Source organism: Brachycentrus maculatus, unplaced genomic scaffold, assembly GCF_059751285.1.
Source record: "Brachycentrus maculatus isolate JH-2025_06_01 unplaced genomic scaffold, ASM5975128v1 h1tg000706l, whole genome shotgun sequence".
Classification (NCBI taxonomy): domain Eukaryota; kingdom Metazoa; phylum Arthropoda; class Insecta; order Trichoptera; family Brachycentridae; genus Brachycentrus; species Brachycentrus maculatus.
Genome location: NW_028281437.1, coordinates 170,365 through 194,101, shown reverse-complemented (window position 1 = coordinate 194,101; position 23,737 = coordinate 170,365). Strand labels below are relative to the sequence as shown.

Here is a 23,737-nt window from a genome sequence, read left to right as displayed (position 1 = left end):
GAAAAGAAAATACACATTTCTTATATGTTTGATTTCACGAAAATGCTAAGTGATAGCAGTTGCCAATAAGCACGCTGTTTAGTATTGAATGAGTTGCTATTGCGTTCAACAGATGGCACTGCCAGTGCGGTAAAGAAATTAAGCAAATTTTTGTACCTGTCACAAGTAAAAACACATGTGACAGGTGTTTTTTTCTAATTATTTTCATTTATTGTAAATAACGTTCAACGTGTTACCAACGTTATACTAAAATTTCAAAATAACCAGTGAATAAGTTTAAAAGATTAATACTTTGAACAAACGAAGATTTCTATATTTTTAAAAACATTAACTCGGTAGTTAAAAAAAAAAAAAATACGCTGTACAGATAATTATTTTAGTTAATATTCTTGTTTTATAATATCGAACCGCGATTTTAACAAACATTTTACACAAGTCACAAGACTAGTTCAAAAGTGTAAAAGTAATATTTATTCAATATTCCCGGCATAAAATTAACCAATAGGAGATGAGCTATTACGCAACGCATGCGCATCACAAACAGGTTGGTGCTTACGTGACAGCAGAACATAGGTACCCCAAACTTAGTATAAAGTACAAGGGTTTACGGAATCCGTTTTATAAACATATCTATCTTTGTTTCTCAAATGCAAATTGAAGGAAAAAGAAAGAAACAAAGCTAAAAGTTACTGGTCCTCTAAAAAGAGAGAAGGCATATTTTGTAGCGCGCTATCTTGCTCTTCTGGAATAATAATGAAATTTATATAAGTGTTTTGCTCACTCTTCGCTTGCGAGCTAATCGAATCTGGCACAAAATGTACACTGAAATGAATTGATGGAATCAAAAAGAACGAGTTCACCGGCGCGGAGCGGTTGTGTCGAACGCGTCAGCTGGCTGTGATTGTGTTTACATTTTTAGAATATACTTTTCTTGTATGAAATCTTCTAAAAGAAGATTTAGAATAAGTCAAAAACACATGCAAAGCTCCGTATAATAGTTTTTATTAATCGTAGTGCGTCGTGTCAAAATGTTCGCTTCAAGATTTGTTTCGAGGGGCGTTCAAACATCATGGGGCGAGCTGAGAAGGCAAATAAGCAAAACGTGCGCGGTTTCCAATTCGGATTCCATGACCCCCTGGATGGATGGAAACAAAGGAACGACACAAAATCCCGAGGATAATTCAGGAAAGACATCCCCGTACGTGTTCAAGAACGAACACAGGTCAGTGGCGAGTTTCTCGATTTCTTTTCCGCTTGTTAATTTATTCGTAGAAAGTTTTCACTCGCGGTCAGCCGGTGATGAGCATATAGGTATATAATAATTTCACGCGTTGGTCATGACACGCTCGGAATGCGGTTTCTGTGGGCACGAAAACACCTGAGACGCCGGCCAAACAAAAGTATCGAAGTCAAATAACAAACGCCTCGCCTCGCGATACGGCCAGCCGGACGTAAACAAACAAACAAAACAGCCTCAAGGTCATAAGTTTGCAATTCAAAAACAATACGCCTTTTAAATATTTTATCAAACACGCAGTAACTCGTGGAACTCGTGTTGTCACGAACAAAACAACACTCGCTGATTCACATCTTTTAAACAAATTAAACGAAACGTCGCTTCCTTTCGCCTTATTGTTTAAAATTTAGATATTGTGCATGAATGTTTTAAATATTGAGATTTTAATTATTTACCATATATGTATATGCCCAATAGGCTTTTTAGCATATCTACGCCCAGTTGTTTTTTTTAGCTCAGTTGTCATTTTAGCTAATGTATGCCCAGTGGGCTTTTTAGCAAAATTTTAAAAGAAAAAATACAAAGTTTTGAATCGAAAGTACACCGTTCGAAGTATGAAAATAAGGAAATCCTTATACCCTAAAAAATTAAAAATTATGTATGAATACTAAGGGAATTTATTAGTAAAAATGTGTCATTATCTTATTTTTGTATGATTTTCTAAAATGCAATACTCTATACTCCATTTTTCTTATCCATGGTGGTTGGACCATATATTCACATAATATCTGATGTATACAGATGCTATTCCAAAATCTAAAGAGATAATTTAGTCTGTTCACAGTTATTTTACCTCTAGTTTTTTTTAAATTATTTATTTGGCAGTATAAATAATAAAAAAAAAACTAGAGGTAAAATAACTCTATTTGGCAGTAAAATATACTTGGCAGTATAAATAAAAAAAAATAGAGGTAAAATAACTGTGAACAGACCGTAGTTATGAAAACGTATACTGTAGTTAGTAAAAAGCAATGTTTTTAATAGTTTTTTTTATATGTTCAGTTAGCTTATATTACATTTGATGCAAAACATTTTTTTACACTTAATTTACATCATACATATACATATTTACATCTTACAGTATACAAAACATTTATTTTTAACAATTTCCATCATTGTCTAAAAATACATGCGGAATAATGATTTTTTTATATGACTTCTGCAGTATTTCTATCTAATTAATCCCTCATTTACTGAGAAATAATATTTTTGTAGATATATATATTTTTTAATGTTCAATGTTTGTATTCAAAATTAATTGCAAATCTAATATTATACCCAAATACTTTTATACCCATATTATACCCATATACATTACATCCAACATTTTTTTTATTTAAATTTTTTATAATATTTATTAGTTGCCTAAGAAAATTCTCTTTGCCTAATATGTACAAGGATTTATAGCATGTTCAGTTTATATATCTTAAAAATGAAGTGAATATGTTTAGTAAATAATGAATTTTTAAGGTTGAGACCTAAAAAAAGGTATTGTTATAATTTTTTAAAGAAAAATGTTTGTTTTTATTATTTACAAAAATACTTGAATTTCATACTATTTCTGTGAGCCTAAGCGGTTCATTATTAGAAATAGGTATCAAATTGTGGTAGAGTGGGTTCAAACTGACAAACTCTAACTCAAGAGTCGGCGACACTAACCACGGGACCACAACCCGACATACAATGAATTCAATATCTAATATCAATCAAGATTTGTCACATACTTCATTTATTTGTCTTTTTAGTCTTGTCATATTTTCTAAATAACACACCACTAAATTTAATCCGATATTGGTTTCAAATCATCCTGGACTGGTACTTACGATATGCTTCATATAATCCTATGTCCTTCATATAATCAACTTATCATATATCCTCTATCATCAATGTGTGGCAAAACGATGTATGATAGATGTTTTGAATCTTGAAATAAGGAAGGAATGCACAGCTGAGATAAGCATTATTGATAAAATTATGAAAGGTGTGCTGAAATGGTTTGGACATGTGCAACAAATGAGCGAGGAAAGAACAGTAAAACAAATTTATGAGGTGAATGTAGTTGGAATAAGGAGCAGAAGAAGACTGAGAAAAACTTGGCAGGGTCAGGTATGTCAAATACTTGAAAGCGTTCAGGTTAGAAGTCGGAAATAATCGGCGGGGATGTATGAATGTGAGCAAAGAATGTTTGCAAAGACATAGTGGTGTGACCTTCTATTCTCTCTGCCTACCCCTGTGGAGAAGCGGCGTGATGGTTAGTTATTAGTAAGTTTTATACCAATTTAAATTGGTGATAATTTTTCTGTTTTGCCCAAATGGAAATGGGAATGTACACAGTATTGTTGGAACAACATACCACACTTGGCCGCAAGTACGTATTCCATCCGACTACCAATTGTTGCTAGTGTAAATTAAACTTGTAAATACCATTGTTTCTCAAATTGTGGCTGTGCTGTTTTCAACTTGACAATGTACTAATATCCTTACAACTTTCAATTATGATAAAGACATAGAAAGGAGAGTGAATGCTGGGAACAGAGTGAATGGTGCACTAAAATCAGTTTTAGCAAATAAAAATCTATCAGCGGAAGCTAAACTGGCAGTACACAATGGAGTTCTGGTTCCAACCCTTATGTATGGAAGCGAAGCATGGAGTTGGCAAAAGAAGGATGAAAGCAGACTGAATGCAGTCGAAATGCGATCGCTCAGACGAATGTGTGGCAAAACGATGTTTGATAGATGTTCGAATGATGAAATAAGGAAAGAATGTAAGGCTGAGATAAGCATTATCGATAAAATTAAGAAAGGTTTGTTGAGATGGTTTGGACATGTGTAGCGTATGAGTGAAGAAAGAACGGTTAAACAAATTTATGAGGCGAATGTAGTTGGAAAAAGACGCAGAGGACAACCGAGGAAAACTTGGCACAATCAGGTATGTCAAATACTTGAAAGCGGCCGGGTCAGGAGTCGTAATAATCGTCGAGTATGTATGAGGAGATGCATGAATGTAGAAGAGGCAAAGAATGTTTGCAAAGAAAGAGTGGTGTGGCGTTCGATTCTCTCTGCCTACCCCTGCGGGAAGCGGCGTGATGGTTAGTTAGTTAGTTAGTTTTCTTTCAATTATGTTTTTGATCCAACGAGTGTAAAAACATTGAGCAATTTAGTCCATATATGTGTATTTTAGATTGGACATTCTAAACCTTTTTTGTTAGTTATAATGACAGACTGCATCACGAATACTGTAAGAAAATCTATCTGCTTTTTGCTCGTAAAAGCAAGCGTTCTACTATATACAATCTCTTGTGTTATTGACACTTTTTCCAGGGCATAATTGTGTTCCACATCCCACATAAAGATTTATGTTAATAAAAACAAATGTGACAGAGATATAAAACATTGCTAAGACTAGAATAGTCACCTTTATTGAAAGAAAGGTGTTATTGCATTAATTCCAGGCATTATGCTTATATTGTCGAATCATGTTTAAAAATAGATTTTTAAGCATAGTGAAATTCTTTCAAACGCGTCCTCTAAATATTACTCTATAGTAAGCTGATAACACCAGCTGTAGAGCTGTCATTTTTCATGTGTTTTGTGGTTCCTGTCAATATTATATATATATATATATATATAAAGTTTTTTTTATTATTTTTAAATCAAATATTAGTCAAGAATCAATTCTCCATTTTTAACTGACTTGAAATGAAAGAGTATCTTCAGTTTTTTTTTTTAAACATTAAATTAGTGAAATTCCTTAATGTTTTTTTTTTTCGCAATTACCTGTTCCTTATAATATTGTTTATTTATTTCTCATCATACACATGTTTACAATAATGTGTCCTCACTGGGTTTTTCCGTGCCGAGAGCACATTTTAAAATATTTATTTATAAAATTATACAATTAGAAAATTGTTAACGATACACAATTTTTGTATAACTAAAAATAGTTTTTCATAATGTTTATCTTATACTGGACACATGAAAAATGAAAGTTAATTAATTATATCATAACAATACATCAATTTTACAATCTAAATTAATTATTTAACAACCCAACATTTAAAACAGTTATTTGAAATATTTTTATTGAGTATAAATCTTAATAGTCACCTCAGTAAAGGTTTATGTATTAATTTTAAATCAAACACAGATTTTTTGAGTCTACTAAGTTGTATTTTATTAACAAAAAACACATAAAAAATTATATTGTGACAATTGTTTCGCCTTGTTAGGGCATTATCAAACGAATGTGAAGATCAAATAGAATTGTATAGCTACATAAGGACCGTAGTCCATTTGATCTTCACATTCGTTTGATAATGCCCTAACAAGGCGAAACAATTGTCACAATATAATTTTTTATGTGTTTTTTGTTAATAAAATACAACTTATTAGACTCAAAAAATCTGTGTTTGATTTAAAATTAATACATAAATTAAAATGGAGTTCTACAAATTAAACGCCAAGTCAATAAATAATCAGTAAAGGTTGATTGCAATAATCTATTTTTGAGAGGTTACAAAGGAAATCACCCATTTACAAAAAAAAAAAACTTTTAAAAAGTTACTTTTGCGTATTCTTTGAGAATGCTTGTTGTAACCATTCAGTTACATAGGGGGTCAATTGGGTAATGTATGTAAATGTGTTACAGGACAATGTATGGAGATAATACTTATTTTAAGATGAGGGTTAAAGAGCTGATTATTTAGTAGATTATTTATCCCTTTGTCCTACAAATACTACATGGAATAAATATAAACCTTTACATATATGTTTATTTTCGTGATTTAAAATAAGATAGTGAAATTAAGTCAAGTCATAAGAATTTTTTTTGAGCCGCTTAGGCTCACAGAAATAGTATGAAATTGAAATATTTGTGTAAATAATAAATGTCCACCTCCGTAGCGCAGTGGTCAGCGCGTTTGGCTACCGTGCTGGAGGTCCCGGGCTCGATTCCCAGGAGGGTCAAAATAAATATGGCCGATTTTCACTCTCATATTTATTTAATATCACCCTGGACTGGTACAAGAAGCGCAGGGCTGATCACCTTGCCTTCATGCAATTTACGATCAAGATAACACTGCGTCGCTACGATGCAGTGCCCTATGCACTATTGGGTGCGGATAAGGGTTAGAAGAAGAAGAAATAATAAAAACAAATATATTTCTCTTTAAAATAAAATAAAATAAATAAAAAACATTAAAAGTACAACGTTTTGAGTATGTCCAAATACTTCACAAATCTGGATTATCTCTAATTAGGAGTTATTTTTCTTTTTTTTTTGACCTCTCAACACAGATGAAGAATAAATTGTAGAATTGGCAAATGTTACATGTGTGTAAAGTGATAACTTAAATCAGCCTATGACGGTCGTAAGCCCCGTAAATTCCCAGACTTCCATATTCGTCTTAATCTATGTTGAGATGTCACTGAGAACAGGTTATTTCTCTAGCATGTTTCAAAACAACAGATCAATTTTTTTTTTTGCATAATTAACTACATATTTCCTGTTTAACTCTTGTTTTTAACTGATCAAATAACCTTCAGATCGTTTGTAAATTCAAGTTACCTAATGTCTTCTCAATTCCATTTTGATTTATTTGTTATTATTATATATAAGTTATATTTTTTTTAATGTATTAGACGAGAACATTTTGTTTAGGCCCTGTTTCTTTATAATCCTGCAGTTTTTTGTTGAAACAAAGTATTATTTTAGTGGATAATTCATTAGCTAATCTGACCGGGTTGGGTTTTACTCGACCAAACATTAGTTTAATTTAAGTGTCGGGTTTTTGTTCCGTGGTGAGCGTCGCGGACTCGCAGAGTCAGAGTTTCTGAACCCACTCTACCACAATTTGATACCTATTTCTAATAATGAGCTGCTTAGGTTCACAGAAATAGCATAAAAATTGAAGTTAAGATTTTTTGTAAATAATAAAAACAAATATTTCTCTTTTTTTTCAAAGTACAAAGTAACAGAGTTACAAAGTGAGATACATAACTAAAATTTATTCTCAATAAAACCATCCAACTGCCCTTTTAATATGTTTCTCGGAATATTTAAAACCCTAAATGTATCAAAAGAGTACTTTAAAAAAAATCTCTTGCTGAAACAACTAAATTCACAAATTAATGAACATTGACGAAGATCGCGAAGTACCATAATGCGTGTGCCGTGGCATAGTTTGGTAGATGCTCGACTGCGAAACTGGCGTCGCGGGTTCCATTCCTGTCAATTGCGAAATAAATTTCACAAAGATTTATTTTCAATTGGTCCGGTTGTTTGTGAGGTATTTTTCACATTTACCTTCCCTATCCTTACTATCCTATCTGCAGACAAATCTCTAAAAGTAGAGGATTTGGATTTGTTTATAAAAAATAAAAATACAAAAGACAAGAATAAGGACAGTATAACAATATAAGTTTGCGGGGGAAATTTAATTAAATTTCTCACCACAAAATATGAGGAATCACTTAAAAATTCATTTTAGAATTTTTTGAAAACGGTTTACACATTTTTTTATGTAGCTTATAATATGAATTAACAATTAACAATAAATGAATTAACAATAAATATGGGAGTGGAACACTGCAATATATCATTCCGAACATTATTATTTGTTGCCGACAGATGTTAGAGGTCAAAGTAAAATATAGAACAAAGGCAAAATAAAGGAATGGGTAAATGATCAAGAGTTAATTTTATGAAAATTGTAAAATGTATATATTCTTAATTTTTCTCTCTTTTTGTGTGTATATTAGGTCAAGATCGTTAAAAACAATAAAAAAGGAATAAAAAAAAGAACTCCACCGACAAGACACACAAGGTGGCTTGGTGGGTCTCTGCAAAAAAAGAATGTTCGGAATATGTAAAAATTGTGATTTAAATACATTAAATGATTGTATACAAATAAAAAAAATAAAAAAAAAATTTAACAGCTTATTTACAACATTTTGAGTGTATCCAAATACTTGTTCACAAATCTGGATTATATCCGCTTAGGAGTTATTAATTCCTAAGCGGAGATAATCCAGATTTTTTGACAAGCATTTGGACACACTCAAAATGTTTTAAACTAAAATTATTATTTATGATTATCGGATTTTTTTTTACTGTGATATGGCGTAAACTTTATTTCACATACACTTGTTATTTTACCTAATTAATTACAATCTTATATTCAGTCAGCAAAACAGCTTATATTACAAACTCCCACCCTAAACACGAATAGCACACTCTACTAGAGAGGTAACTGGATACTAAAAATATTATTATTATTGTATCATGACATGTTACAATTTAAACACCATAAATAAATATATGAATATGTTATAAAGTTCAGAAATACACTCAGTTTCTAATTATAGTTATATTTTTTTTCATCATTGATTGATTCTGTAATTATTTTGTGGTAATATCTAACCATTTTCAATTTAAATTTTGCTCGTTAAATACCACTATTTCTTAAAATATAGCGGACTGCTGGCGACGTGATTTTATAATTGTGTACATATAGTTTAGGCCTTAACAAAGAGATTCATCATCATATCAGCCCGTTGAGGTCCACTGCTGGACAAAGGCCTCCCCCTTCCGCCTCCACTCCTCCCGATCCTGCCCCGTCCCCATCCACTGTCTTCCAGCAAACTTCCTGATGTCATCCACCTATCTCATCGGTGGACGTCCTTGAGCCTCTGGTTCCTCGGTCTCCACACCAGAACGCGTTTCGTCCATCTGTCGTCGGTCATTCTGGCTATGTGACCGGCCCATTTCCACTTCAGCCAAGCAATTCGCTCTACCACGTCACAGACCGGTGTCTAGCGTCGGATCCAATCGTTCCTTTTTTTGTCTCTTAATTTTATTTCAAGCTTAATTCGCTCCATGCTCCTCTGTGCAACTTGCAACTTATGGGAAGATTGCTTGGTTATTAAGGACAAAGAGATTATTACTATGTAATCATAAAAAAATATATCTCATTCCTTCTTTTCTGACTTTGAAATGAGGCCTGCGCAAAAGGTAAAAATACCCTTTCCATCTTTAAGCATCAATCAACTGGTAGAAACACCTTTCCCGTCCATAGTGTGTTCATTAAAATTTAAATAAACTCTATTTTTACGGATTCATAAATCAGGCTCGAACGTGTTAGAATATTTGAATTTTTTGTGCCCATTTCTTTAAAGAATCTAGTGTCAAAGATCACTCGTTGCGTATGTGGTATAATGTTATTCATTCTAGAAATACAATATTTATTACAGCCTGTACACTCTGATTTTACAGTGGCTTGACTTACGTTTTCTCACACTTACAAACTCTTTTTTATTAATTTTTTTCTCACTCACCAAGAAGTCACTAAAGACTCCCATTATTCTTAATGACAAATTTATCTCCAAGATTTTTTTAAATACCTTAACTCTTTACCCGCAGTTGGCCATAGTCTGTGACGCCTTTGATAAATGCCTAACGCTCGTTTGCACGCATTTGGTGACAGCAAGATGCTGAAATTCGAAGCTGAATTTCTCTGACCCAAGTGTTGACATCTTTTGACTTTTAACTTTTTTTCACACTTGTGATATCTTGAAGAAAAATAACTTTTTGTATAGTTACATGACTTTGGACATGAAGATTGGGCTTGATGTTGCTCTTGATGTCTGTCATAATTCATTCACTAACAAATGGTTTCATGTAATTACATATTACATTGAATATGTCACTCTTTAAAGCTTCTTCTTCTTCTTCATCTTGTTGTAGGTCTTGTGGCCTGTTTTTTAAGAGGGATTAGCCTCCTGCAATATCGATTCCCAGCTATCGACCCATTTTTTTGGTGGTCTGCCCGGGAGTCGTCGACCATGAGGTTGGCCGTACAGTGCGATGTGGTGGAGTCTGGATGGTTCCATTCTCCTCACATGCGCATACCATTGTCTCCTTCGTTGCCTTCCCCACCTAACGACATCTTCGATCTCACATATTTCCCTGATCCTGGCGTTTCTTATTCTATCTTTAAAGCTTAAACGAATATTTTTTTAAATTTTAAACTTAATCCTACGTAACTGTTATTATAGTATAATTTTTTATGTAAAAAAATACTACTTTAAAATTTGTAAATTGATGTCATAATTGCGCCACGTGATGAAAACGTCACAACTGATTTAAAATACTGTGATAGGAAAATAATAATATTTTAAAAAATTTGAGTAAGGTTATGTTAACATTACATACATTTGCTCGGTCACTTTACGCAGTATGCTCACATACATAAAATCCCTCGATTTGTGAGTTTTTTAAAAAAGTAATGGCACCCCACTGTAACTGAAGGTGTCGTAAGTAGAGGATGCTGCTGTATTTATTATGCTTAATATATGCTAATCAGAAGTACAAAAACCCATTCAGAGTAATATCTTTGATCAGCTATTCATATTTTTTGTTCGCTCTTTTATTATTAGTATTACTGAATAACATAGAATATACTTTAAAAAGTTAAATCTGTAGCCATTGTTACCTATGCGTATAAAAGCTGCTTTCTCAATGAGGATACTTTAGTCATTATTGGCGGGTTGTTCCGGTCACAGTTTCTCACGTGAAATATTTGCTTCTAGTTCATTTTACAAAATGGCTCAGTCGCATTCTTCGATGGACGCAGACGAAGAGTAAATATCCATTTTCTTACATTTATGTATTTTTTATAAAAGTTTTGAAATATTTTGAAGATTTCTAAGATAATTTTATCAATTCATTTTGTAGTCCTTTTGTGGTAATAATATCTATCCGTTTTTAATTTAAGTTTTACTTGGTAAATACCGTTATTTAAATAGTGGTATTTATCAAGTAAAATGTAAATTAAAAATTAAGATGCGATAAGCAGTAATGAATTTTATTTTTGATATGCTGTATGATATGAATTTATTTTTATACAAGAAAGCGTATCCATCATAATTTTCCAAATTTTAGTATCGCATGGAACGTATCCATCATGTAAATGGGGAGTTCAGTATATTTAAAAAATCTCCCAAACGTTGTCTTATGTTTTATGAAGGCAAAATCAAAATCTAACCAATAAGAATTACTTCAAATCTAACTTAATTTCACTTTTAATCTATTTTTATTTCTGATATCTATTGTATTCTTGTCAGTGTCCTTTATTTTAACCTAAAATAAAATGACCCGCACACAGGCCATGCCTTTGTGGGATCTTTTGTTGTATTTATATAATATGTCTTTTTTTGCTTGTAATTATAATATATTGTGTAATGCAAAATAATTTAAAATAAAGAAAGTAATGGAATGTAATATTGTATCCTAACATATACATTCGAGTGAATCCCCTCTTGTCTGTGGAGAGTGAGTGTGTAACCGTGCGCTTTGTGTTCCTCCTCAGGTTCCTGTCCACCCTGAACTCCAAGTCGGTGCCGCTGGCCGCGGCCGGGTCGGCCACCAGCAAAGAGCAGGTGCGCGAGTTCTTGGCCGTATTCCCTGACATCGTGCGCGATCTCACCGGGGGCGACAAGCACACTGACGTACCCGAGGCGCCCAAGTGGCTCGCCAAGGTAACTCGACATAGCAACACACATTGTATATCTTTATTTCCAGTCACACTGATGGCTTTATTCTGGGTAATCTAGTAGCCAAAATTAGCTTGGAACGCTTTTATGACGTGTCTTTTATGCCGCTTATTGCACTATGCTTCAGACCACATCGCAGAATCCATAATTTATCAATAATCCATAACTGTATAATGAAATAATGTGTCGGGTTGTGGCCCCGTGGTTAGTGTCGCAGACTCTTGAGTCAGAGTTTCTCGGTTCGAACCCACTCTACCACAATTTTATACCTGTTTCTAATTCTGACCCGCTCAGGCTCACAGAAATAGTATGGAATTTAAGTATTTTTGTAAAGAATAAAAAACCCAAATATTTCTCTTTTTAAAAAAATTAAATAAAAAAACTCATATCTGCATTTGGACTAATTTTACAACAGATATTTTTTTGCATTCGGTTTGAATACTAATAATCTCATTATATATAAAGTTATAAGGAAAGTTAAAAATGTAATTTTTTAATTTATCTTTTTTATCAATATGCGTATTTATATGGAAAAATGCAGATTTGTAGACAAGTATTTGGACACACACAAAATGTTGTGAATAAAATAGTATTAAAATTAATCATGTTTTCATGCGTCTCCTAGTATGTTAAATAGTCCGGGGTTCGGTCCGGTATCTTGCATACATCTAAAAAAAGCTAGCTTATTTACAGCAGGCAACCTCTGTTGGCTAGATGCATCTCCAACTCCCTGTTAAATAGACCCCGGTTACTGGATTGGAATATCTCTCCCCAGGTACTGCAGTACAATGTTCCGAGCGGCAAGAAGAATCGAGGCCTGGCCCTGGTCATCTCCTACAAGCTGCTGGAGAATGCCTCCCGACAGACTCCCGAGAAGATCCGCCTCGCCAACATCATGGGCTGGTGCGTCGAAATGGTGAGAACATATTCATTTATCAGTATTTATATATCGTATATATCTTGTATCCAGTGTGTAAATGTGCACCAAAACGGTGTATGATAGATGTTTGAATGGTGATATAAGGAATAGCAAGACTGAGAATTTAAAATACGTCAAATTAAAAATCTATTTTATCATCGTTCCTCTTCTGTTTTTAACTGTTTCTATCAAGGTTTTTTTTGGCTTTCACTCTTGTATTTTTTATTTAACACATTATTGTCCGGACACGCAAAATACTACATCACAACTAATGATTGATCGATAATCCTGAAATTATCCGGAACATCATTCTGCATGTTTTTGATAGTTACCTAAGACAGCGTCGGCATAGATTGTTTCACATTCCTATACACAGGACCAACCTGCCGATGGTTATGCCTGTAAGAACAGCTACCACTATGTTGAACAATATCTCATTGGATTTAGATCTGTTCCATAAACTCTGAAGGAGTTTTCCGAAGTGGGATTCTTCTACACCTTTAGCAATAGTTCTTGCATATTTTAGATTTTTGTTTATTTCATGTATACGCTTTTATTTTTTTAGTTTGTAATGTATATGTTAATTGAAAATAAATAAATAGAATTGAATTAAATTATTTAAGTGATAAATTCCAATGGAGTCACTACACCATGCAGGGTCAGGTATGTCATGTAGTCAGACTGTCAACATGATTATAAATATTAAAGCTCAATGGGGGTAGTCCAACTGACAAATTTCATAAAAATATTATGCTTTCTGGGTTATTTTAGTCTGATGTCGGTCGTCTTGTGTGTTGGATTATTACTTTACACTGCTGATGCTATTTTAAAGTAATAGTTTTAATTTGATAAACTATGAGTGTTATGAAACTATAAAATATTTTTGTATTTTATGAATAAATTTTCAAAAAATATATGTATCTAAAAATACTTCTTGTATATGCCACTAGGTATGGTAAATACCATACAGAAACTTTCATCACAAAATACTAAATATTTTCGGAGATACAACAATTTTTAACCAAATTTTAATTTTTGTAAAATTTAATTTCTTTTAAAACACCGGCTCCTGGTACTAAATTACCACAGAGATCCATCCGACAACAATGTGTCAAGATAGATTTCCATATAAATAAATGATAAATCTTTTCCACCATGTGACCAATGAATGTTTAATAATTAAGATCAATAGTTTTTATAAATATCTTTTTTTATTTAAAATGTATAATTTAACCCCTTTCTATCTCTCTCTCTCTCTCTCTCTCAGTTTAACTTTAAACACCTGTTAATAATTTAAATGGAGAAAGTTAGAGAATGCATATATTGCTATAATTTAACTATTTTTTATTTGACATTTATATCATGTATGGAATGCAATCAACGTTCATCTAATATCAAAAGTCCAAGTTAAGATTACTGTTACTTTTTGAAAATCTATTTTAATAATCTATTCTGATAACCACTTTAAATATAATATGCATATTTGGTAAACAATATTGCAATCTATAATTTATTTGAATCATTCTAGGAATGTAGGATTGAAATATTGTTTTCAACTTATGTTTATTTGTGAGTTGATTACGCATTATACACTTATCTTGATCAAGAGTTGTTATACAAGGTATATTATTATTTAATTTATTCCTTCCAATCATTTATGATCAGAAAATAATAAGATTGTAGATTGATATAATAATTGCTGATTAATGACAAATATTTTGTGTAATTTTTCAATTTACTTTCTTGCATAGGGTGTCTCAAAACCAGCTTTCATTTTATTTTTATAATGAAATGCATATTTTAATCGGAATTCGACAATGTTTTTATTTTAATGTAGAATATGCAAGTAAAGGTTATGTGTGGATCACAAAATGCCCGCCTAGAATGTGTTGGCAACTGTTCATTCTTTTGACAAAATCAGCCGCAATTATGTAAAAAATTTGTTGAATAATTCTAAAATGGTCTGAAGATTATTTACTTTATGCTCTTCCATTGAAAAATCCCTAGTAAAAAAATGCTAAGTTAAAGTTGACATTGCAGTGCAATGTGGGGGAGTCCGGATGGTTCCATTCTCCTCACATGCACATACCATTGTCTTCTCCGTTGCCTTCTGCACATAACGACGTCTTCAATCGCACATTATTCTCTTATCCCGTTGTTCCTTATTCTATCTCGTAGACTCTTGCCAGATGCCCTCCTTAGAGTCTTCATTTCTGACACTCTTAGCGCGTTTTTTGTTGCTGCAGTACACGCTCTGCATTCAATCGCATGTCATGTTAGGTCGCACATTAATAAGTCAAAGTCAATTAGTATCTTATGAAATAGTTTTCCCCTTCCCTTAGACTCAGCCGATTGATGACGTTTTTTCAAATATATATTTTTTTCTATCATTATCATTTTCATACCATAATTCACATCTGTGTAAGCGCCCTTGAGGTAGTCTTTTACGAAAATGGCGCCATATAAATTATCCAAAATTACTACTATTGTTATTATTCTCTGATATACTGTATTGTTTGGCGCAAGATTGACAAGGTGTGTGTATTGTCCAGTTCCAAGCGTACCTGCTGATGCTGGACGACATAATGGACCAGTCGGAGACGCGGCGCGGGTCGCCGTGCTGGTACCGGCAGGAGGGGGTGGGGCTGTCGGCCATCAACGACGCGGTGCTCGTGCACGCCACCATGTACAGCACCCTCAAGAAGTACTTCTCCAACGAGCCCTACTACAAGAACGTCATCGAAATGTTCAACGAGGTAACCCAGAACTCCCTTAACACATTATTGTCAAGCACATTTTTCATCAACTCCGACTCTAATTATACTCATGCAGTCAGCTGTCCGACCCTCAGTATACTAATCACAAGTAACAGCAAACCCAATCTCCATCTTTACAATGTATTTGGCTTCTCTTGCGCTCCACCAAAAGTATAAAAAATAAAACCCTTATCCGCACCCCAGTGGTGCATAGGGCACTGCATCATATAAATGCAGTGTTATCTTGATTGTTTACACATGAAGGAAAGGTGATCAGCCCTCCGCTTCAGGTACCAGTCCAGGGTAATATTGAATAAATACAACAGTGAAAAAATCACTTATATTTATTTTACCCCCCTTGGGAATCGAACCCGGGACCTACAGAACGGTAGCAGAGCGTGCTGACCATTACACTACGGAGGCGGACGAAAAGTAAGCAAATAGAATGCTTAGAAGCATCTCCCGCTCTCTACCAACAGTATGTAAAATACTGTTTTGGGCGTTTCCAGCAAACTATGTGTTTATGAAGCCAATTTTACATTATTACTTTTATTTGGGAAAAAAATATGGTCATTTGATAAGCCAATGCAATTATCACACATTTCTTTTGGTGACATCGCAGTTGTAAAATGCCATTGTTTAACTGCATTTCAAATCAGTTGGGACATTTCAAATTAGTCTATCTTTTTTATGTGATTTTAATCACTTATTTTCTCGTGATCCATACAATGTTTTTTGGTTTCACTTGTGCTCTACCAAAAGTGAGCAAAATTAAAAATTAAAATTTATATTGATGCTTATAAAAGAACATTTAAAAGCATCTCCCGTTTTCTACCAACAGTACGTAAAAGACGCTTTTAAGCGTTTCCCGCAAACAATGTTAAAATTGATTTCTCATCGAACTCTCTAAAAAATACATTTACAAAAGTGTAACCCCCTCTTTTCCAAGATTACATGAATAGGTAACTATCAGTTAGTAACAACTCTGTATTTACTTTTTTTTTTAAATATATATTTGTTTCAAGTTTACTGTCCTCAAAGGTGTCTCAGAAGTTTTAAATAGATTTTATTTTATCTGGCACACTAGGTAGTCTCACATTGCTTTTTATTTAATTTATCTCTGTGATTTTATCTTAATTGTTCCGCAGCACAATGGTAGTTTTGTTGTCAACAAACATTGCACTAATAAAATCGGAGCTAAAACTTATCAAAACGCTCTTCTGATAAGAGAACTCGGTAAACAAATACAATTTAATTTAATCTTCTTGTTTTGGACTTTTGCACTCTGATATTTTTTATTTGTAATATAAAAAATGTTTTTTTAAACTATGTATCACCAATACTTTTGAAATATGAGTGCAATTCTCTGCACTCATATTTCATTACCCTGGACCTCCAGTACAGTAGCCAGCGTGCTGACCATTACACTACGGAGGCGAATTATGAGTTGATATTAGTACGACTAAATTGTATCCCACGGGTTGTGGTCCCGTGGTTAGTGTCGCGGACTCTTGAGTCAGAGTTTCTCGGTTCGAACACACTCTACCACAATTTGATACCTATTTCTAATAATGAGCTGGTTAGGCTCACAGACACAGTATGAAATTGAACTATTTTTGTAAATAATAAAAACACAAATACTTTTTTTTTAATTGTAACATTTTATTAAAGTACATAACTAGTTATTATTTTTAATCTCTATTAACCTTGCCAAGTTATTGCCGATAGTTTTTGTCATTCACCCAATACCACGTTCAAAGAGTAAAGTTCTCGTGTTAATTTATTGTATGTTACTATCTTGAACAGGATAAAAAATACGCTTCTTTTTCAATGTAAAAAAAAAAACTAAATCTTAACCCCTTCATACCCAAAATTTTTAAGTAAAAAAAAATTAAAATGTTTGTTTTCACCCCTACCCACACCACGATGTTAACTCAGTTGTAAAGGTATAGGGTGATCAGTCAGTCCTGCGTTCCAGATTCATGGGTATAAGAGTAGAATATGTTTGATTTGCATGAGCAAATAATGCGAAAGTGAAGGTGATTACCGCTACATGGGAAAGGAAATGGGAGTAGAAAAAAATAAGTATTATTCCTCCTTTGTTCATCCACGTAGTGTAGTGGTTGGCGCATTTGTCTATCAAACAAAACTTTCCTCAAAGGTGTATAACTAAAGCCCGGTGACATTTATTTATAAAATGGAACTTTTACTGCTATCAATAGTTGTAATTTAAAACTAAAACTACATTTATTGATTTGTGGCGTTTAATTTGTAGAACTCCATTTTAATTTATGTATTAATTTTTAAATCAAACACAGATTTTTTGAGTCTACTAAGTTGTATTATATTAACAAAAACGACATTTTGAGTGTGTCCAAATACTTGTTCACAAAATCTGGATTATCTCCAATTACAGGAGTTATTTTCACATTATTTTTGACATCTCATCAAAGATGAAGAAGAATATGGAAGTCTGGGCATTTGCGGGGATGACGACCGTCATAGGCTGGTTTAAGTGATCACTTTACACACGTGTAACATTCACCAATCCTACCCACTATTGAAGTATTTGGACACACTCGAAATGTTGTAAATAAATTGTCTGGTCAAATTATAAGCTTAAATAATAAAAATGAAAATGGTATTTTCTGGCGTTTCTCATGTGTGTGATTATAATCCAGGATTCGGATCTCACATACTAATATAAGAGTTTCTGCTTAATAAAAAGCTTCTTTACATCTCACCAATAGATGTCTCTAGTGAGGTTCTAGTGATTCAAGAACAAGGTTTCTAAATTGGTTCATATATACAGAACTTCCAAGAATTTGAGTAGTGTGGTTTTCAATAGTGGGTAGAATTGGTGAATGTTACACGTGTGTAAAGTGATCACTTAAACCAGCCTATGACGGTCGTCAGCCCCGTAAATGCCCAGACTTCCATATTCTTCTTCATCTTTGATGAGATGTCAAAAATAATGTTAACAAAAACACATAAAAAATTAATATTGTGACAATTGTTTCGCCTAGTTATGGCATTTTCAAACGAAAGTCATTCGTAGGCGAAACAATTGTCACAATATTAATTTTTAATGTGTTTTTGTTAATAAAATACAACTTAGTAGACTCAAAAAATCTGCGTTTGATTTAAAAATTAATACATAAACTAAAACTACACTTAAGTTTGTGCGACATATCATCATAACAACGCTATCAATGAAAACCCATAAAAAACATTGATAATTTTGATATAAAACATATTTACTGGTGTAAATATTTTTATTATTCATGAAAATATGTAGCATTAGCTGTACAAAAAAAATAATAAAAAGAAGAAAAAAAATACACTCCCTAGATACAGTTTTGTCTGCAGAAACTCACTCCCGGACAGGTTAATTAAGATATTGAAAATCATGTTTTGAGGCGTCTCCCAGTATCTAAAATAATTCAGTAAGGATGTTGCACTTTTAAATGGATGCATGATCCTTTTAATTAAACAGTTAACTGTTAAACAGTTAATTATTTTAATTTAACAATTAATAACATTTTTAGAAACTCATATTTGGACACGATGTTCGGAATTATTAGCTATGTTTGGTGACATAATACTGAGTATCGGATTTTTTAAATTTATTTAATATGGTTTTAAAAAAATTATATAATTTATATACATTCCTACTTAATACAATCTTATTATTTTAGTTGCGCTGAGCCTCTCCAAAAAAGAGACTGAGCTCTTGTGCTTGGAGAGGGACTTTTTTCTTATTTTTTTTGTTTTTAGTAACATGTTATACATTTAAAAAATATATTACAGTAGAACATGTATTTTTATGCGGCACGAGGGAGTTATCTTGTTTAGTTTTGTATTGTATAGTCTGTATATGTGATCGTCTGCAGATGCTGCTGAAGACGTCCATCGGGCAGTACCTGGACACGCACTCCATGAAGGACGGCAAGCCGGACCTGTCGCAATTCAGCATGAAGCGCTACAACTCCATCGTCAAGTACAAGACGTCCTACTACACGTTCCAGCTGCCCGTGGGGCTGGCCATGCTCATGAGCGGCATCGACGACCCGGAGATGCACCGACAGGCCAAGACCATCCTGCTGGAGATGGGCCAGTTCTTCCAGATACAGGTACACTAATCTGCTACTTACATTATTATTACTATCGAGGATAGCAGCGGACAGCAGCATAAGCGGGATCAGACCCCCAGGAAGACCACCTAAACGATGGAAGGATAGTTGGTCTTCCACATCCCAGGAGCGGACTGGAGAATGACAAGACTTAGTCCTAGAAAAAAAAAGAAGAAGAAGAAGACATTATTATTATTCTTATTTTATACTAGAGGTCTTGCATCCGTTATGCCACTTCGACCAAATCAAGTATATTGTGACTGTTCAAGACCTACGTGAGTCATGAGTTACATTTAACTCCTGTCTTGGTGATGGGAGCTTCAGTAGAGACTTACTGGAGTCATTTCGCCGTAACGTAATACGTTACGATGCGAGCATTCCTATAGTCAGTACAGCGAGCCGAGCTCGTTCTGAGAACTTCGTCCGATGTTCGGATGCTCGCCGCGAATGTTACGTTACGACGAAATGCTCCGGTTAGTCCCCACCTTTTGGGGAAAATGTTTTTTGCCAGTATAGTGTATGTCAAAAACCATTGAGTATTTTCCAATGTGATTTTTAGGATGACTTCCTGGACTGCTTCGGGGACCCGGCGGTGACGGGCAAGGTGGGCACCGACATCCAGACAGGTAAGTGCTCGTGGCTGGCCGTGGTGGCCCTGCAGCGCGCCACGGCCGCGCAGCGCCTCCTCATGACCGAGTGCTACGGCAGCGCGCGGCCCGAGCACGTGGCGCGCGTCCGCCAGCTCTACGAGGAGCTCGGCCTGCCCAACACCTACGCCGTGTACGAGGAGACCAGCTACTCCCTCATCCGCACGCACATCCAGCAGATCTCCCGCGGCCTCCCCCACTCCCTCTTCTTCAACATCATGGAGAAGATCTACCGGCGGACCTACTAACTGCGCTCAGTCAGAATACTGCCTCTACAGCTTAGTGGTTGGGGCATTTGGCTACCAAATCTTTGTGCTCATATCCCCCACACCATATTAAGAGTCATTCATATTAAGATTTGTAATATCTCATCAAGTTCATTGTGACGGGAATATGGAAGTCATTAAAGTGATCTCTTTATACACTGCAACATTTACTATTCTGTCTGTGATTAACAACCATATTACTGAAATTTTGAATAGTTTTTGTTCTCCATATTGCCGTCCAATTAAACATATTTATATATTATGAGATATCAATAAAAAATCTTGATAAAATTTTATATTCAGTATTTTAACTAGCCAGTTTTGACTTATTTGTAATAAGAATTGTCAATTCTTGATTGGTATTTTTTTGTAATGAATATTTATCTTGGTTAGTTATTTTTCCAAGCGTTAAAAATTTCCATAGATATTCACCATTGATTAAAAAAAATATATTTTGTTATCCACTTCTATTTGTTACTTTATTTTGTAATGTGCGTTATTGATGCACATTCTAAAATAATTCCGAGATGCATTTTACGCAGTGTTACCATACAACCTAATTATCTCTTGTGAATAGATGAATTTCTTTTAAAAATCTTCCTGTTACACTCGCTATAGACGGGAATGTTAAAATGATATTATAATTTTTTAATTATATTTTTAATTAGCGAGAAAAATGGCAACATCAGGGTTCGTTAAAAGTAATGTGTTTTATTGTGAGTGTGTTCTAATCTAATCCTTTCCAAATTCCATTCCCATTTGAGTTCTATCGACTCTTGTCTTTGTGATTCTTCTTCAAATGCTATTATTTAAGTCAACGGATGATTTGGAATGATCATTACTACGCTAAATAATCAGAAAGGTTTGACTCATTTCAATTTTATTGTATTCTACAATATTTTTCTTGAAACCTTATGTCAAATAGATCTGTCCGAGAGTGAGTTTATTTGTATTTTTTCAAGACTAAATCATTGAAATATGCAATTTAGGAAGAAAATCAAAATCAATCCTGCTGCACCATCATAGTCACACTCGGGACAGGTTATTATTGCGTGTATGCGTGATTATTCCAGACATTTTATATTATAATTCCTTGTTATTAAGTTGTAAACTTTTGTATGTCTTTTCCATTAAATAAAGACGGTAACTTCATAATTTTAATTATGAAATTGATGGAAGATGTCTGTGCTCTTGTCAAAGCAGTATCTATGATAATTGTTAGTTAGAAATACCCAGTTATTATGCAACTGAATGATAAGTGTAATATTAATATGTAAGGATTTTGATATATTTTTGTTGCGTTAACTGGTCTACTTTTTTTTCATGTTCACTATGAACAATGCGTTATCGTACGTTTAATTCATCGAAAGCAATACTATTTTATATTGTGCTTAGTTTTTAATAATGGTAGCGAGTGTGTTAGTCTAAATAAGAAAGTGGGTTGTAGTTCATCATGGCTATTTTCCGATTCAATTCTGATTTTTTTACGGATGCATTTCCATTGACTCTACCTTTAATTTCTATAATGTATTTCAATGATTTTAGCTGGATTCATTTTCTAACTATATTGACTTTAACTAGCCATAAAAAAAGATAGTGTGATTCTTAAATCGTGTATTTACTTCTTATATATACTTTATGATGTGAATTTTTTACAAAAATATATATTATGCAGTTAAAAATGTGTTTTTATTTACATATCATGTGAAAAACTTATTTGTGGACGGAACAAAGTGGAACTGAAAGAATGACATACAGTTTGTAAATATTTGTATGAAGATTTTATTGATGTCATAACATTGAAAAAGAAGTTTTTAGTTGCCCTCAAATATTGATCACATGATCATGCATGATTGACGCTATTTTGCGTGATCACGTGATCATGCAAAATAGCAACATGTCACTCCCCCAAAAATTATACATAAGTTTCTCATTTCTAGAGAACGAGATGATTTCAAATGGATGAGGGGTGTTCCTAAGGGTGAAGACTGACCGGAGCATTTCCTCGTAACGTAACATGTTCCGATGCGAGTATTCAGGCAGTCAGTACAGCGAGCCGAGCTACTTGCCCGCTGTTCCGAATGCTCCATCCGGAGTCGGATGCAATTTGGGTCAGTACCAGGGTTCATTAAAAACGAGGTCAACTTTAACAGGATCGCTAAAAACTGCCATAATTGTTTTTAAAGTTTATTTATATTTCCGCAAATAGTGACTAATCATTTACAACGTAATTATGTACAAAAAATAATATACATTTCAGGTAATTTACATTTTTAGAAAGGGATATTTCAGTACATACATAAAGAGCAATCATATTTCAATACATACACTTCAAAAATTACTCCATTTTAAGGCCATAGTGACTGTATGTCACCTACTTCACATTACACATAAATGCATATATATATATATATATATATATATATATATATATATATATGTGTGTGTGTGTGTGAACACACTCACATGCCAACACAAGGGTATTACAAAAAACAAAAAGAGAGTGCAAATGTTGCACCACTTCATCAGTCATATTCCATCTTTTAATACAAAATATCAAATAAGTCATACTTATTTTCCATATTACATTCCTATAAGTGTAAATAAAAAATAAAACATCAATTTATTTATTCTGATACTGACAAATTAAATTAGAAATTTTTAATATTTTATTCATAAACGCTTCAAACTAGGTTTACTACATATAAAAATGTATTCACTACATAATTGAAAAAATCCAACTTTGTTCAACTGCTGAACAAATTTCATATTATGTGATTTTTTTACGTTTGATGGCAAAATGGCTATCACAAAAATATATATAAATTCGAGAAAATTGGAAATCACATTTTGATTTACATTAAAAATAATAGATTATGCAACTACACAGAGCAAATGCTTCGGCATATTTGCAATACATGAATGCAATACATATTTATTTTTAAGCATTTGAAGTTTAAAAATTTTATATTAAAAAAGAAAAACTTTGATAATCAAAATGGTGACATAATAAATATTTTATTCTAATTTTAGATCTATGTAATAATATTAAGAGTAATTGAAAAAATAAATCTAAACAATTGATATATTTTTGATGCAGTTTTTATGGTGTTGGTATCAATCTGTATCAATGTTTGTCTTATCACTAGACGACCTATGCGTGAATTT

At 33.3% G+C, this 23,737-nt stretch overlaps 1 protein-coding gene across 2 annotated transcripts; it reads left to right on the top strand.

Annotated features, from left to right (window-relative positions):
- Positions 1-843: 843 nt before the first annotated feature.
- LOC148300495 (farnesyl pyrophosphate synthase-like) lies at positions 844-22,251 on the top strand. Of its 2 annotated transcripts, none has more exons than XM_088274679.1 (6): positions 844-1,222; positions 11,665-11,833; positions 12,624-12,764; positions 15,320-15,523; positions 19,417-19,656; positions 20,216-22,251. In XM_088274679.1, exons 1-6 carry the CDS (start codon positions 1,029-1,031, stop codon positions 20,549-20,551), a joined length of 1,284 nt encoding a protein of 427 aa, XP_088130805.1. In that variant the 5' UTR covers positions 844-1,028; the 3' UTR covers positions 20,552-22,251. The 2 variants fall into 2 exon arrangements, with proteins under 2 accessions (XP_088130805.1, XP_088130806.1); XM_088274680.1 differs by lacking the exon at positions 844-1,222 and adding an exon at positions 10,482-10,936.
- The last annotated feature ends 1,486 nt before the right edge of the window (positions 22,252-23,737 follow it).